Source organism: Vicia villosa, unplaced genomic scaffold (assembly GCF_029867415.1).
Source record: "Vicia villosa cultivar HV-30 ecotype Madison, WI unplaced genomic scaffold, Vvil1.0 ctg.000858F_1_1, whole genome shotgun sequence".
NCBI lineage: Eukaryota > Viridiplantae > Streptophyta > Magnoliopsida > Fabales > Fabaceae > Vicia > Vicia villosa.
The window spans coordinates 539,619-555,885 of NW_026705387.1; the positions used below are offsets into that span (position 1 = coordinate 539,619).

A 16,267-nucleotide genomic window follows, 5' to 3' on the forward strand; every position below is an offset into this window, starting at 1 on the left:
TTTCAGCAAGTTTTTTTTGAATGAGTTCTTTCAGAATCGTTAACCTTGCTTCTCATCAGAACTTCATATTTATAGGCACTTGAGAAGATGACCGTTGGGAGCATTTAATGCTTTGCGTATTCCGTACAGCATTGCATTTAATGTTTCACGCTTTTGTCAACTACCTCGAGCCTTGTTCACGCTGTGTCTACTGACGTTGCCTTTAATAGCTTCCAACGTTCCTTTTGTCAGTCAGCGTAGCCTGCCACCTGTACTTGCTTCTGATCTGATGTTTGTGTATACAACGTTTGAATATCATCAGAGTCAAACAGCTTGGTGCAAAGCATCTTCTTGTCTTCTGACCTTGAAGTGCTTTTGAGCGTGATACCATGAGAACTTCAGTGCTTCTGCTTCTGATCTCAAGTTCTTCTGATGCTTCCATAGACCCATGTTCTGATTCTGCTTTGACCATCTTCTGATGTCTTGCCAGACCATGTTCTGATGTTGCATGCTGAACCTTCTGAGTCAAAGCTTCTGAGCGCTGATTTGTGCATACTCTTTATATATTTCCTGAAAAGTAAATTGCAATGTATTAGAGTACCACATTATCTCACACAAAATTCATATCCTTGTTATCATCAAAACTAAGAATATTGATCAGAACAAATCTTGTTCTAACAACTTCTTGTAACCAGAACTCACACTTTAACAACTTTGCATATAACTTCTTCTCTTTCAACACCTGCAATATAATTCGCAAATGTTCGACATGCTCTTCATTCTACTTGGAATATATCAAAATATCATCAATGAAAACTACCACAAAAACTGATCTAGATAAGTATGAAATATATGGTTCATATATTCCATAAACACTCTAGGTGCATTGGAAACTCCAAACGACATCACCAAATATTCGTAGTGTCCATACCGAGTTCTAAAATCCGTATTTTGAATATCCTCATATTTCACCTGACTCTGATGGTAACCTGACCTTAAGTCAATTTTGCTTAAAACACACGCACCCACCAGATGGTCCATCAAATCATCTAGTCTTGGTAGTGGATACTTATTCTTGATTGCTATTTTATTCTATTGTTGATAACCCATGCACAACCTCATACTGCCATTTTTCTTCTTTAGTAACAACATTGGAGCTCCCCAAGGTGACATACTTGGTCTTACAAATTTCTTTTCCAGCAAATCCTTTAGTTACTTTTTCAATTCTGCTAATTCTAACGCTGACATCATGTATGGTGCCATAGAAACATTTCTAGTATCAGGGACAAGATCAATAGATAACTCTACTTCTCTCTGGCGGCACATCCTAAACATCATCCGGAAACACATATGGCACTACTGTCAGTTTATCAATTACAACTTGACTTTTAGCAGGTAAAGATGCAAACAACACAAACAACCGAGCTTCATCTTGCAAAAGCCCTTTCAACTGCCTAGCAGATAAGTAACCAGCTTCCTCTTCATCTATAGGAGCAAGAAAGTGTACTAATTTGTCGTAAAAATTTATATGAACATGATTGGACTCTAACCAGTTCATTCCCAAGATAACATTAAGACCCCTCAACAGCATGAAAATAAGATCAACACCAAAATCTCTATCAAAAATTGACAAAGAATAGTGCAAATAAACCAAAAACGTTGTCACTGATCCCTTAGCTAGAGTATCAATAACCATCTTTTTATTCATGAAGGACACTACAAGGTCTAACCTTTTCACACAATCAACAACAATAAACGAGTACGTAGCACCAGTATCAATAATAGTAATTAAAGGAGTACTATTAATGTATCATATACTCCCTTCGGCCTTATTTATAAGCAAAGATTCTCTTTTTAGGTTCATTGAATAATGAATGTATCTTGTCTTTTATGTAGACTAGATACATTCATTATTCAATGAACCGAAAAAGAGAATTTTTATTTATAAATCATGCCAGAGTAGTACCTCTAATCAATTTGTTTGCACTAGAAGTCTGAGTCCCGGACAACACAAACACCTTCCCTCCGGCTTAAGCTTTCTTAGGGTTTTGAAAATGTATACTGATGTGTCCTGGTTCACCTTATTTTTAGTAAATCACCACATTATCTTTGCAATCAGCAACCAAATATCTTATCTTCCCACATCAGAAACACTTCTTCAAATCACCCTTACATTCATTGGCGTGATGACCCGATTCACCACACCTAAAACATTTAAGAGGAGTTGGAGCACCTCTATCACTTAGCCTCTTACCATAAACAACCTTTTGTTTACCTCTCTCAGCTGGAGCACTATAAGGCTTCCCACGATTCATATGTTGTTTCCCTCTCTTCTTTCTCACACTCTTATAGTGACCTGAACGAGCTTACTATCATCCTCGTAAATTCTACAACTACTCACCAACTCTGGAAACCTACAGATCTGTTGATAGCCAATAGCTTGCTTGATCTCAGGACGCAAATCATTCTCAAACTTAACACATTTTGAGAACTCAGCAATTTCCTCACTATAATGAGGATAGAACTTCGCAAGTTCCACGAACTTGGCAGCATACTCAGTAACAGATAAACTCCCTTATTTAAGCTCTAGGAATTCAATCTTCTTCTTCCCACGAAAGTCTTCCAAAAATATTTCCTCAAAAACTCTCTGCTGAACATAACCCAAGTGACATCTTCACCTGTAATTTCCAACCCCTGATGGGTGTTAACCCATTAATCATCAGCCTCCTCAGCCAACACATGTGCATCCAACTGTACCTTCTGTGCTTCTAAGCAGCCCATCATACGAAAGATTCTCTCAATATTTTTGAGCCAAGCATGTGCTCCATCAGGATCATACCTACCGTTAAAAGTAAAGGGAGTTGTTCCTCTAAAACTTCCCTGGATTATGTGTAGATTCTCTGTTTGTATGGTTGACATTAATTTTAATTAAACAAATTAGACAACATCATGTTAGATAGAATGTTTCTAGTGTAACATATCAAACAAGATGTCTTATGCAAATATCATCCGACATCGTGACTAAGTGTTAAGTTGGGCTTTTGGATTTTGGTTAAGTTTGTTACAGATGCAGAATATTTGGATAATATTATGCAATCCAATATAACTCTTACTCTAAGGATAAAAGATTTTATTTGTTTAAAGAGATTTGATTGGTTTCTAAATTTGGAGAATATTTAGGAAACTAATGATTGAAGATCTATTTTCTTCGAGAATATTTTGCAGATCTCTTACAGTTTCCCAACTGCGTTTTGAAGCCCAAGTCCAGACCAAATGTGTGTTATAAATAGCAAGCTACAAAACCTTTAAAATCAGAGCTTATAGAATTAGTTTAGGGTTTGTCCTATTATTGTGAGCCTCTTTATTATCATGTTGATATAAGAGATGGATTGTTTTATCGAGTTGTAAGTTTTGTCATGTATTCATAAGCTTTTAAGTATTGAATGTATATGTGTCACTTAGGTATCATTGATACAATTATCTAAGTGAGTCTTAATCGTGTATTACTTGTAATTCACAATTATGGTCAAGGGCCGTCAATATCAGTAACGTGTGTCGTTAGTGTGAGACATCACTGCGATGATTGGAAGTGAGAGAGGTTTCTCTTATCTAGGAAGTTCTTAGGTAGAAGTTGCACTAGGTAGGGATTAAGTGAGAATTTGTAAACTAGATGTTGTTTAGCTTCAAATTGATACTTCTAATAGTGGATTTCCTTCCTGGCTTGGTAGCCCCCAGAGTAGGTATTGTTGATTCCGAACTGGGTTAACAATTTTGTGTATTCAGTTACTTTCCAACATTGTTTTTAATTTATGAATATCTGTTTGTTGCATGTTGTGTCAGATCAGATGTCCCAATAAATCATTAGGACATTTTGAGTCTGAAGGCCATAATTTCAATTGGTATCAGAGCAGGCATCTTGTTCTGTACCTGGGTGAGACTTAGGGGAGATACCTTCTGGCTCAACAGACAGGGAAGAAGGACTTAATGATCAAATTCATGAAGAACAAGGAATACATGATAGAGTATGACAGGGGAAAGTATGTGAAACTCTGTTGCTACAAGAAAGAAAGATTCTTCTCCATGGTGTAGCCTTGTGTGTCTGCGGGGAGATATGTCTCAGACAAGATGTCAAGACACGTCTGACAAAAGCTGGGAGAATTTATTTTTCTCCACAACAAGGTGGTTAGTTCCTGTACGGAGGACATTACATTGACAAACCAATGTTTGAATCAAGGTCAATAGGACTGGAATGCCTGAGTGTAAAAGATGCTAAGGTACACCCAAGAGTCTCTGAAGAACTTGTGTTCTTAAATGAGTTCCGCTGCCTCTAGGACTCTGGGCAAGCAGAGATCAGAAGGTTGGTCTCAGGTTTCAACCAAGGGAAAGAAACTTTTGGTTCCTGAAGAAGGTCTGAAGATTGTTGGATCATGCAAGGATGTCAGGTATAATGTTGTAACATTCATTTGACTGGGTAGAATTATTACGTCTCTCAATACTGATGTGTACAGACTCCATTAGGGCTACATATTTTGTTCTGCTGCAACTCTGGTTGTGGAATCTATTGTACCCTAGTTTTTGACCCTCAGATCTCACCTCATTTTGAGAATAGTGTGATCATCATCATCATCATCATCATCATCATCAATATCATCATCATCATCATTGCTCATATATCATTTGCTAACCAAAAATATACAAAAAGATTTGTGTTTGCTTGTTCCTCAAGGTAGGTGACTGATTAGGAGACTTAAGAAAATTAGGGTTTTGAGGACCACAAAGGAGTTCAAACATTCTCGTGTGCTCAAGTGATTCCCCTCATCAAAATCCAAGTCCAAGTGTGGATCAATTCAAGATCAACAACTTTCATTTTCATCTGGTGCACAAATTAGGGTTTTTTTACCTAATTCATTTGGAAAGTTGACTTTTAATCAAGATATGACTTTATGGTTCAAATCATGATTTAAGTATCTCCAATGCTTCATTATAATACCCTCATATCATTCATTTGATTGAAACAACTTAATTCAATTGACATGTACAAGAATGCAATTCATTTGGAAAAAGTTAACTGTTCAAGATCACCTTTGACTTTTGAGAAATTTAGTCAAATGGACTTTGAAGATCAAGATCATGAATATATGTTTAATAAAGTCATTTGATCAAGAAAAATCAAGAAAATCGATCAAGAATCAAAATTCAACAAAAGTCAAAGTTGGAAGATTCTAAACACTTCCAAATTTTTTAAGTGTTTTAGGCTTAAAAGTATCAAACTTCATGCACAAGTTACTTCTAATTAAATTTGTTTTGATTATTAATTCCATTCACCCCTTTAATAAAATTTTGATTTTGATTTCTTTGACTTCCAAACTAATTTTTACTTTTCCAACTTCCTTCTTCCACTAACTCTACTTAGTTCTAAATTTTCTAATTATTTCCCATAATTATCATCTTCTATAGTAACAAAATAATAATGCTAATAATAATAAAACTGTAACACACACAAAATATAATTATTATTAAAAATGAAATTCGAATAACAATTCAGGGTGTTACACCTTTTGCCATACAACATCATCGTCGGGAGGCTCATGCTTAATCTTCTATGGAACACCCTATCAACCTTGCGTTTAAACCGAAATATCTGCTACCTAATGGGGGTGGATAGTCTAAAGGGATGAAGCGACCTCGCAATAATATTGCTAGAGCAACCTCAAAATAAGAAGAGCTAAGATGGTCGTAACCTCCATTCTACAACTAAGCCTACAAGGAATGAATGTTTCAAACTTAGACCCTAGGATAGAGGTAGATAAGGAAAGGCCAAATCCAAAAGAAGATCTAAAGGAAGTTCAGATTGGGCTACAGGATTTTCAAGTCACCAAATTTGGCACTCCCTATCTGAAGCAAAAGAATAAGAGTAGGTTGCAATGCTAAGGAGAAACATCAACTTGTTTGCTTGGACACTCACCAAAATTTCAGGTATAGATGCTTAAGTGGTTTATCATCGCCTCTCTATCGACTCCACAATAAAACTTATGTCTCAGAGAAAGAATAAAGTGGGCGAGGAGAAACAAGCGGAGATAGTTGAGAAGGTCGAGAAGTTAATAAGTGTAGACTTCATAACTCATATCAAATATCCAATCTAGATGGCTAGTATATTCTTGGTTCAGAAGTTGCAAAAAAAAAATAACGAACGTGCATCGATTGTACCAACCTAAACTCATCATATTCTAAGGACCTTAACTATAATACTTTGAGATTCATGGATGCTTACTCTAACGTCAAAGACACGCGCAAGGAAACAAAATAGACTAGTTTTCCCTAGGAAAACCATCACGAGCCATATTAAATGCCACACACGCTTCTTCCCCACTAAATTATAAAACTTTCATAACTGAGTCACCTTTTGACGTCTCTAAAAGTCACTTGTCTGATGTTTTACATCCCTCAACTGACACATGAGTTACACAAGAGACACCTAGAAGGATATTAATGACTTGTCCCTAAATGAGAGACTCACGCCTAACTGAAGGACTCTCCCCTAACTGAGGAATTTATCCCTAATTGAGGGACTTGTCCCTTATTGAGGGATTCACCCCTAACTGAGGGACTCGCCCCTAACTACGGGATTCGCTTGAAAGCAATATATCACTTCACTCTTTACAAGTCCTTGTGCTTGAAGGAATATGTAGTGATATGTTTGTAAAATCCTATAATAGGGAGATATAGGGCCAGACCTTATCAAGCGATGTGTGTAGCACTGTTAGTCAAAGGAGAAAAAGTCTACCACTATCCCCCAAAGAACATGTGGCAATAACTTCCCCTGATCGCGAGGGAGCGATTAGCGTCCCTAAATATAAGACCATCTAGAGTAAATCACGGGAATTAAGAAAGTTGGTTCAAGTATTAATTTTGTTGACTATTTGTATGATTTTACAAGTTTATCCTTAAGAGAGAGAATTAGTTAATGTATGTGTAAGAGTATTTAATCCAGATTGAAGAAAAATATGTAATATAATTAGGAGTATATATGTAAGAAAATTATTAATGCATTTTAAAATAATAAAAGGTTCTTATAAAAATGGTCAAGAAATTTTTTTACGAGAATCATGTAATTAAGAGCGGAGGTAGTATAATTTATGACTTGCATCAAATGAAATTTGAAATAAAAATCTATATTCATTGCATAATTTTCAAACTACTTTAAGTAAATGTAAAAGTACTAATAATAAAATATTTCCAAGATTTATAATTAAATTTAAAGTATATTTATTTATTAAAACTAATGGTATTTATTTATTGTGGGCTTGAATACAACTTGTTTACAATCAAATAATATAAATTTCTTCCTTTTTAAGTTTCTTTTTTTTAGATTTTTTTGTATGTTTACATATAATAGTCAATGTCATATTAATTAAAATATTATAATTTATGATTTGCATCATTTTTAAATACTAATTATTTATATTCATTGCATAGTTTTCAAACTTTCTTCCATTCAATAAATAAAATACAAATAATAAAATATTAAAAAGATATAAATTAAATTTGTTTTATTAATTAAAATTTTAATATTTCTAAAAATTTAATCAACAACAACAATAATAAATAATAATAATAATAATAATAATAATAATAATAATAATAATAATAATATTAATAATAATCATCATCTAGTGAAACCAAATTGACCCTTACATTTTTATAAAATATTGTTTGAGTGTTGGTTCATAAAGGTGACATCAATTTATTTAAAATATAATAGGCTAAAGTCCCCCTATTTTTGTGTTTTCACGATTTTAGCCCCCTATTTTGTTTTCAAACATTTTTGGTCCCTCATTTCCACTTTGGCTACAAAAAATGCTTATGCGTCACATTTTAAAATACGTTTTTTGGTCCTCATCATCACTTTTGTTCGCCCATCCCACTTGAGGATGAGCTACGTATTTTAAAAAGTGATACATAAGTGTTTTTTGTAGCCAAAATGGAGATGAGAGACCAAATGTGTTTAAAAACAAAACATGAAGACTAAAATCGTGAAAACACCAAAATAGGGGAACCAAAACTGTAATTTAGCCAAATATAATTGCGTCCAATGAATCGAGCCTATTGGTATTAAATTTGAATTTTTATTATTATTATTATTATTATTGTTATTATTATTATTATTGTTAGTATTATTAGTATTATTTATTTGGTCAATTAATTTTATGTTGAATTGACCAAATAGATAATAATAATAATAATAATAATAATAATAATAATAATAATAATAATAATAATAATAATAATAATAATAATAATAATAATAATAATAATAATAATAATAATAATAATATAGTGGAACCAAATTGAGCCCTACATTTTTATAAAAAATTATTTGAATGTTGGTTCGACATCAATTTATTTAAAATATAATTGCATCCAGTGAATATAGCCTATTGGTATTAAATTTGAAATATTCAAAAAAATTGCTAACGTTATTATATTAAATATTATTATTTTTATCATTATTATTGTTATTATTATTAGTATTATTTATTTGGTCAATTAAATTTATGTTGAATTGACCAAATAGATAATAACAATAATAATAACATAATAATAATAATAATAATAATAATAATAATAATAATAATAATAATAATAATATAGTGTAACCAAATTGACCCCTACATTTTTATAAAAAAAATTTTGAATGTTGGTTCATAAAGATGACATTAATTTTTTTAAAATATAATTGCATCCAATGAATATAGCATATTGGTATTAAATTTGAAATATTCAAAAAATATTGCCAACATTATTATATTAAATATTATTATTATTTTTATTATTATTGTTGTTATTATTATTCGTATTATTTATTTGGTCAATTAAATTTATGTTGAATTGACCAAATAGATAATAATAATAACAATAATAATAATAATCGGTGGTATTTGACGTGGATTTGAATATAAAATGTGGTTTTTGTATTCTTTTAAATGACCGTGGAAAATGTTGATAATCCAGTTGTCCCTTAAACTTTAACGTGATTCACATTTCTTAACCTATCATTTTTCTAGAATTTCTTACAAAGGCTCGTAAGTGTTATAAATTAACACTTATTGTGGGTTTAATTGATTGAGGGAAATGATCTTAAAGTGAAAATTTAGAAAAAGGCAAAATGACTGAAGGAATAGAAAAAAAGTTGAGATTTGTTGAGGAAGAAACAGATCTAGTTAGCAATCTACCTGTTGTACTTCAAGCTTCTATAATTTCCTTCCTACCAGGAACTGAAGCTGTGAAAACTAGTGTGCTTTCCCATCATTGGAAAACAGTGTGGAATTATTCTTCTCACCTTAATTTTTACCAAAGACAAATTTTGAAGCCTTTCATCGAAGCTCGCATTCAAACTTATAACTCTAACAAGCGCCGTTTGAGGCTTATGCGTCACAAGGTACACTATTATGAATATCATGTAAAAGTATTTACCATTTTTAATTATAGATTTTATGATTGTTCGTTCATGATATGTAATCTAGTTCTTTATGATGAAATGAAATTTAATAGTAGTACATAAATTCCATCAATACAAGCAATTATATTAATCTATAGATAGATCGATAATGATGTGAGTTATTAAGAATGAACTATAAATAATATGATTCCATGTTTTTTTTTAATTTTATTATTCTAATAACATGGATGAACTTCAACTATGATGGTCTTTGAGATTTGATATAGATCTATGAAATTTTATGATGACAGAAAACTCTATTCAAGGATGTAAGTCTTGATGCAATTTTGGAGTCAATTGCGGAAGCAACCATGATTATCAATTCAATTATGGATAATCACATTGGTCCTTTGAAAAGTTGCAACATTCGACATTTGTCTAAGAGTTGTGAAAATGGAGATGTTGTACAATGGATGATAAAACTACTAGAGAAAGGGGTGATAAAAGTTTCAATGGAACTTGAATACCTTGTTTATGATCACCAAGAAATAAATATTCATTTAAAAAACAAGGGCGTGCCATTTGATTTGCCTTATGAGGTTTTCACTAGTTTTAAGGTTCTAGAACTGAAAAACTATCATTTCACAACTGAACCATCTCCGAATCCCCGTCAGGTTTTGAGCACTCTCATCCTTATGAACGTGCGTATTAAATCTAACAAATTTCAAGGGATTCTCTCTCATTGTGAGACTCTTGAAAACCTCACCCTCGAGCAATGTGATTTCTCAGGAGATGGAATTATGATTGAGAGTCAAAGTCTCAAATATTTTAGAATTTTTGATATGATTGCTTGTAAGATTTTTGTTTATTCAGCTAACATTAAAGTAATAGAGATTGGCTCTATTGTTTGCAATCATGAAGATTTGGTTTTAAATACCCCAAGCCTTAATGTTCTCCATGCTTACAATGATATGAAAAAGCTTGAGCAACATTTGACAGCAAGAGATATTATTGAAATTTGTGGCGGTATTTTGGTGAGTTTTTCTTCTCATCTATATCATATTTCCTTTAGCCAAATGACTAATAATAGATATTTATATTTTTTTATGCTGTGCATATATTGAAATGCGTAAATGTATATTCCAATGTTTTGAATTGTATTTGTAACACATATATTGTAGGATAAATACCACTAGTCATGTGGTCTATATTTAATTGTAATTTATATTGTTACATACATGTCAATAATTTTGATATTTAATTTAAGTAAGCGGATTACATTTAATGATAAAAGTATAATCTCTTTGTGTGTAAGGTATAGGCTAACCTAAAAATGTTTTTATTATTAGATTGAACATCATCATTTGAGACTTTGCATTTGTGTATGAGTATAAGTGTTTGCCACGTTGTATAAAAATAAAACCTAAGTATAAACTTCCTAAAGGTAGGTCTGATTTCCTTTAGGTTCATAAAAAATATTCCATACTCCTTAGGAATGTAGCTTATGATATGGACACTAAATGAGGAGAAACGATAAGATGATATAGAATATATCATTTAAAGTGTCTAGATATTACAATTATAGTAAAAAAAATAGTTGTAAACTAGTATGTTACGAATGTTCTAACAAATATTATTACATTCCTCCTAATAATATAAATATTTACTTTTAGATAAAGAATTATTGAAAATTTTCATTTACAAATATGTTTTTTAGGAAAATAGAAAATTATATTTTAGTTTTTGACTTAACACACATATCTATCATTTATATTGATAAGTAACTCTAAGTAATATCGATAGTAACAACCCAATAATTAATGTAAATAACTTAATTCTTATTATATTTCTCATAATCTAACATTACTATATTTATGTATATTTTTTAACAATCTTTTCTTATTTTCTTAGGGTTGCCAAAGTTCAAGCACGGGAAATATATTTACAAACATGATTACTCTCTGCCTTGATATAGATTTCACAAATACTAGAAATTCAATAGCTCTTTCTTTTGCCATTAAGTCATGCAGCCAACTTAAGAATCTAAAATTAAATAATCAGGTACGTTTTAGTTTTACTATAGCCATATATGTCAAATTGTTTATTTAATATTATATTTGTTCAAGTATAGAAGTTTTAAAAATATTGTGTCTAAAAAAAAGCAATTGTGAGTATTGTCATAATATAAAGATTTGTTATGTTAGTATGATACAAATTTCAGTTAAATTCAAGACATTTGATTGTAACATGAGTGTGGTTTAAATGTACTTAACTATATTTTCCGTGACATGATTTTCTCATTTGATCTAGGTCAACATGGCTTACAATGGTGGGACAAGTGATCAAAATGACAATAATTGTTTATCTTATCCAGAAGTCTTATTTTGGCAAAAAAGAGAGCCATGTGCATGTGTCACTTACAAGCTAAAATACCTTTGTATAAAGGGGTACACAGGTGGAGAGTCTGAATTTGAATTTGTTAAGTACTTAGTACTAAATGGTGGAGTTATTGAAAAAATTATCATTTGGTTTTTGGATGACTGTTCGTGGAGTGAAGTCGTGGCAACTATGTGTTTGTTGTCGTATCCAAAACTCTCTTCCAAATTAATCGTTGATCTTAAACCGGGGGTAGAATATTTGGAAAAATATGGTTCTGACTTTAAGAAGTGGGTCACAACCCTAAAATAAGTTCTTGATGAAAAGTGATTTTAAGTTGACTTCCTAGAGATTAAATCTTTCATGTTCCTGTTAGACTTATAATTATTGCACTACAAACTTAAATTGGTATTTTTATTTTCTGATTTTGTATCTTAGAGTTTCATACATTGTTATATTTATAATTAGTATGTTTTTTTTGTTACAATAATTACTATGTTTTGTGCATTATTATTGCAGCTTTTTTCTCTTTGTTATTTTAAGTTCCCATTAATACATATAATTCAATAGTTTATCTTATTTGATTGTATATTGATTCTTAAAAAAATGAATTTTATACAAAATGATATAAATCAATGTAATTATATTAATAATTAATATGATTTAGTAGATTATTAATCTTTTTATGAACAACTAAATTTTGTTTTCTTTTCTTAGTGGTTACATAATAAAAACATGGAATAAAATCTTTATAAAGAATATATGATTTAAAAATAAAACTGACATAAAATGTATCCTTTTTTTATTCCTACTGATTGAAAGATCTTATACCGTTATATATACAAAGTTATGACGTATTTTACCTATAATGAACCACATATCTTTTAGGATTTGAATGAAATCCTTTAAGATTACACAAATGGGGGGCAAACTCGTGATAACCCAGTAGGTTTTCAACCACACATGTCATAGGCTAATGGGACAAATATTAAATAGTTAGACGTTTGAGGATAACGATCTCTCAACAATAATTAGTGTTTTATAACAATTGACCGTATAATTCATTGATAATAGATTATGTCAGTTCATAATTTACATAATTAAATAATTAATCAAAAAATGTAACTTGTAATAAAAATAATTTTGGTTCTTCCATGTAAAGAAAAGCAAATTGTGGTTTTGACAATCATATTGAAACTCTGGCACTTGCAATACAAATGTTATAACATCATTTTCTAATAGAAAACACTTTTACCAAAATAGAAATTATGCATAATTAAATTGCAAAAGGAAAACGAACACACTCAATTGTTAACCCAGTTCGGTGCAATGTCACATACTCTTGGGGCTACCAAGCCAGAAAGGAAATTCACTAAGATAGTATCAGTTCAAAACCTAAACAGTCCCAGTTTACAACTTATCTCCTAATCACTACCTTGTGCAACTTCTACCTAGAACCCTCTAGATATGAGATCCCCCTCTCATTTCCCACAATCACCTCAGTGATAAAACTAGTCACAAACCTGTGACAAGAACCAAAACAGAGGATTACACTTTCAATAAACAATACTTAATTTTGCTTAAAAGCTTTTAACTAAGAACAATAAACAATACTTAATTTTACTTAATTTTACACCCACAGTTTTTTTGTTGTGAATCATTGCTAATTTAAATTTAGCAAGTCCCTATTTATAGACTCTTGCAGTATGGGCTTGGACTCTTCAATCAAATCCAATCTTCTATTTTTAAATCAGATGCAAGATCCTCACACAAAAATAGGAACAAATCTTCAAAGTTTCCAAAAAAGTCTCCAAGATCCTTTTTATGAAACCAAATCAATCTGCAATGTTCCTAAAATATCCTTGCTTTGTTGCGCCTGTATGAGTACTAGAATCTTCGAGAATCTCATATTTTTCAATCAAATCTTCGAGGATTTAAAACAATTATATTATCATGATGTTCTGGTATAACACATCACAACATTTGTCAGAACATCTGTTAAAAATAGTAACAACAAACTCTGATGTACTAGTTGTTCAAGATGTCACAACATCTTGCTCAACATCAGTAAAGAACCATGGTTTAGAAAAATTTATGCCAATCATAAAACCATGGATCTAACAATCTTCCCCTTTGGAAGATTTTGGCTAAAACAACCAAAGCACAATAAATCTTGGAGATAGGAATAAAACCACAACACAAGATACATGCAAACATGTAAACTTTGTACAAACTGCAAACATTGGAATATATCATAGATACATTGCAGTTACATAGTGACCTATTCTTCAAAGCTCTCTAGAAGTATGATGTATAGACATGTGGTCTGACATCACATCAACACAGAGCAAAAGCTTGTATAATCAGATAGGTTCATTATTCCCCCTTATCACACAAAACCATTTCTCCCCCTCAAAGGGAAAACCCAAATCACAAAAACAACCAATTGACCAAGTATGAACTCTCCAAGTTCACACATCAGAGGCACATGCAGCAGAAGATAAATAAGCCTCACAAAACACATATGGCAAGATGTCATAACATCAAGTAACACATCATGCACACAGATCCTCCATCATTAGTAGCAACACCACCACCAGAAAGCATGACACACCCCCTAATTAGTTGCATACAGCAAGCAACCACAATAACTACTCTCCCCTTAGCAGTAGCACAGTCCTATCAGCATGCTAATTAACATGTCAAGACATGTATCATAACATAAGGACAACCAAAATACACTAACACTTTACTCCCCCTTTTTAGCAAAAAATAGAGTAAATGTAAACACTAATGGAAGCATACACATTCCTCACAAGAAATAAACACAGATGAAAGTAAAAACTCTAAATGGAAATACACAACTTCATTAATGGAAACACACAAACTTGATCAACTTCAGATGGTCTTCCACCACTTCCCTATGTCAAATACCATTTTGCACTCATTATTGTTGTCACTAGCCTTTCTATCTTGCATAGATATTTCGTTCCATCTCTTATTGTTCCTGTAAAACATATTTGGACTACCTCCCCGAAGTGAATTCGACGAGGTCACAACTGTATAGGATGACTTCTTCATTGATTCAGACCTTGAATGGAGATATTGGATAGTTTAAGGGATTCTGGTGGCACGATTATGGAATGCGTGCATCCAAGAAGAAGGCCTTGCTTATCCCTCATGTGGGAGCCCCATTTATAGTGAAATCCTTGATCTAATGACCATTAAGCAGCTTCTTAATGCTTGTAACTGCACATGAGTGTTGTAACGTCTTCGTTAATCATGCGTAACCGACTCCATCAATGACTTGTAACGATTAATGAATATCGGCCATTTTGTAAAAGAGTCGGTCACGATAGCTCCGAGTTGTCAACTCGGCTATCGACCTTTAGGTGCCTTAGCAGCAGCCCGACTGCTACTACTTTTTGCATCTATCAACATATCTGACTTGAATACACAACTCAGAGAATTATGGCATGTACATAATGTCGCTACCGCGAAAAATAAACCAGAGTTGCCACTAATATATTTATCCCGTCGAGGGAAAGGAATATCAGAACACCTAGCAAAGAATATGAACGAGGTCTTACGACCAGAGAAACTGGGTACGGGAGTCGGTTACGCAAGGGGAAGGTGTTAGCACCCCTCACGTCCGTCGTACTCGACAGTATCCACCTATGTTTGTTTCTATTTAAAAGGTGTCTATTACTACTTACTTGCTAATGAAGGGGAATGCAATGCAGGATTAACTTAAATTTTTTTTAATAATTATTGTGCTCGCTAGAGTTGCCTCTATGCCTACATATCTCCTTATGTAGAATCAGAGCGTCGTAGTTTTGCTTAATATTTTCTATGTTTTTTATGATTTGTTGGGTGTTTTTATTGAAAAGGGAACATACATATCTAATTCCTATCCTGGTATTATCATACAAAGATGGCCCTAAGGTCAAGGATAAGGGAATCTCTATCTATTGTTAACATGCATAAAATTCAACCTAATCAATTGGGCAAGTTACTCACTTAAGTCACAACAGGACAAAAACGAAGTTGGCCAATCACAACCACACACCTCACAAGCCAATCATTTGAGTAAAACGAAAATGCCAAAAGATGGGAAAAACATACCAATAAAATCGCGCCACGTAAGCACCTGAGAAAAAAACAACAAAATAACACAAAGCCGGAGAGCCGCCTCCGGTAATCTTCTTCGGCCATATTGGCGGCGGAGGTGCACCAATTTTTCCAGAAATAAGAAAAGCTAACACTTTCCTACTCGATTTTTCAACCTGACTCCGAATATAGCATTAATTTTTCCTAATTCTTCCTCTAAAATCCTAACCGAGTCCCAACCTTAAAACCTAACTACAACCACTTCCACTAAAAACAATATTGAGCACATCAATTCGATCCTCTCGCTCTGTAGAGTTCAGCTATGGTATTAAAATGCAGGGAAACACAGAGTTACATCAGATA

At 32.4% G+C, this 16,267-nt stretch overlaps 1 protein-coding gene across 1 annotated transcript; it reads right to left on the minus strand.

The window, feature by feature from the left end:
* Positions 1–1,306: 1,306 nt before the first annotated feature.
* LOC131631739 (uncharacterized) lies at positions 1,307–1,675 on the minus strand. The gene has a single exon (XM_058902504.1). It carries the CDS (start codon positions 1,673–1,675, stop codon positions 1,307–1,309), a length of 369 nt encoding a protein of 122 aa, XP_058758487.1.
* Between the last annotated feature and the right edge of the window lie 14,592 nt (positions 1,676–16,267).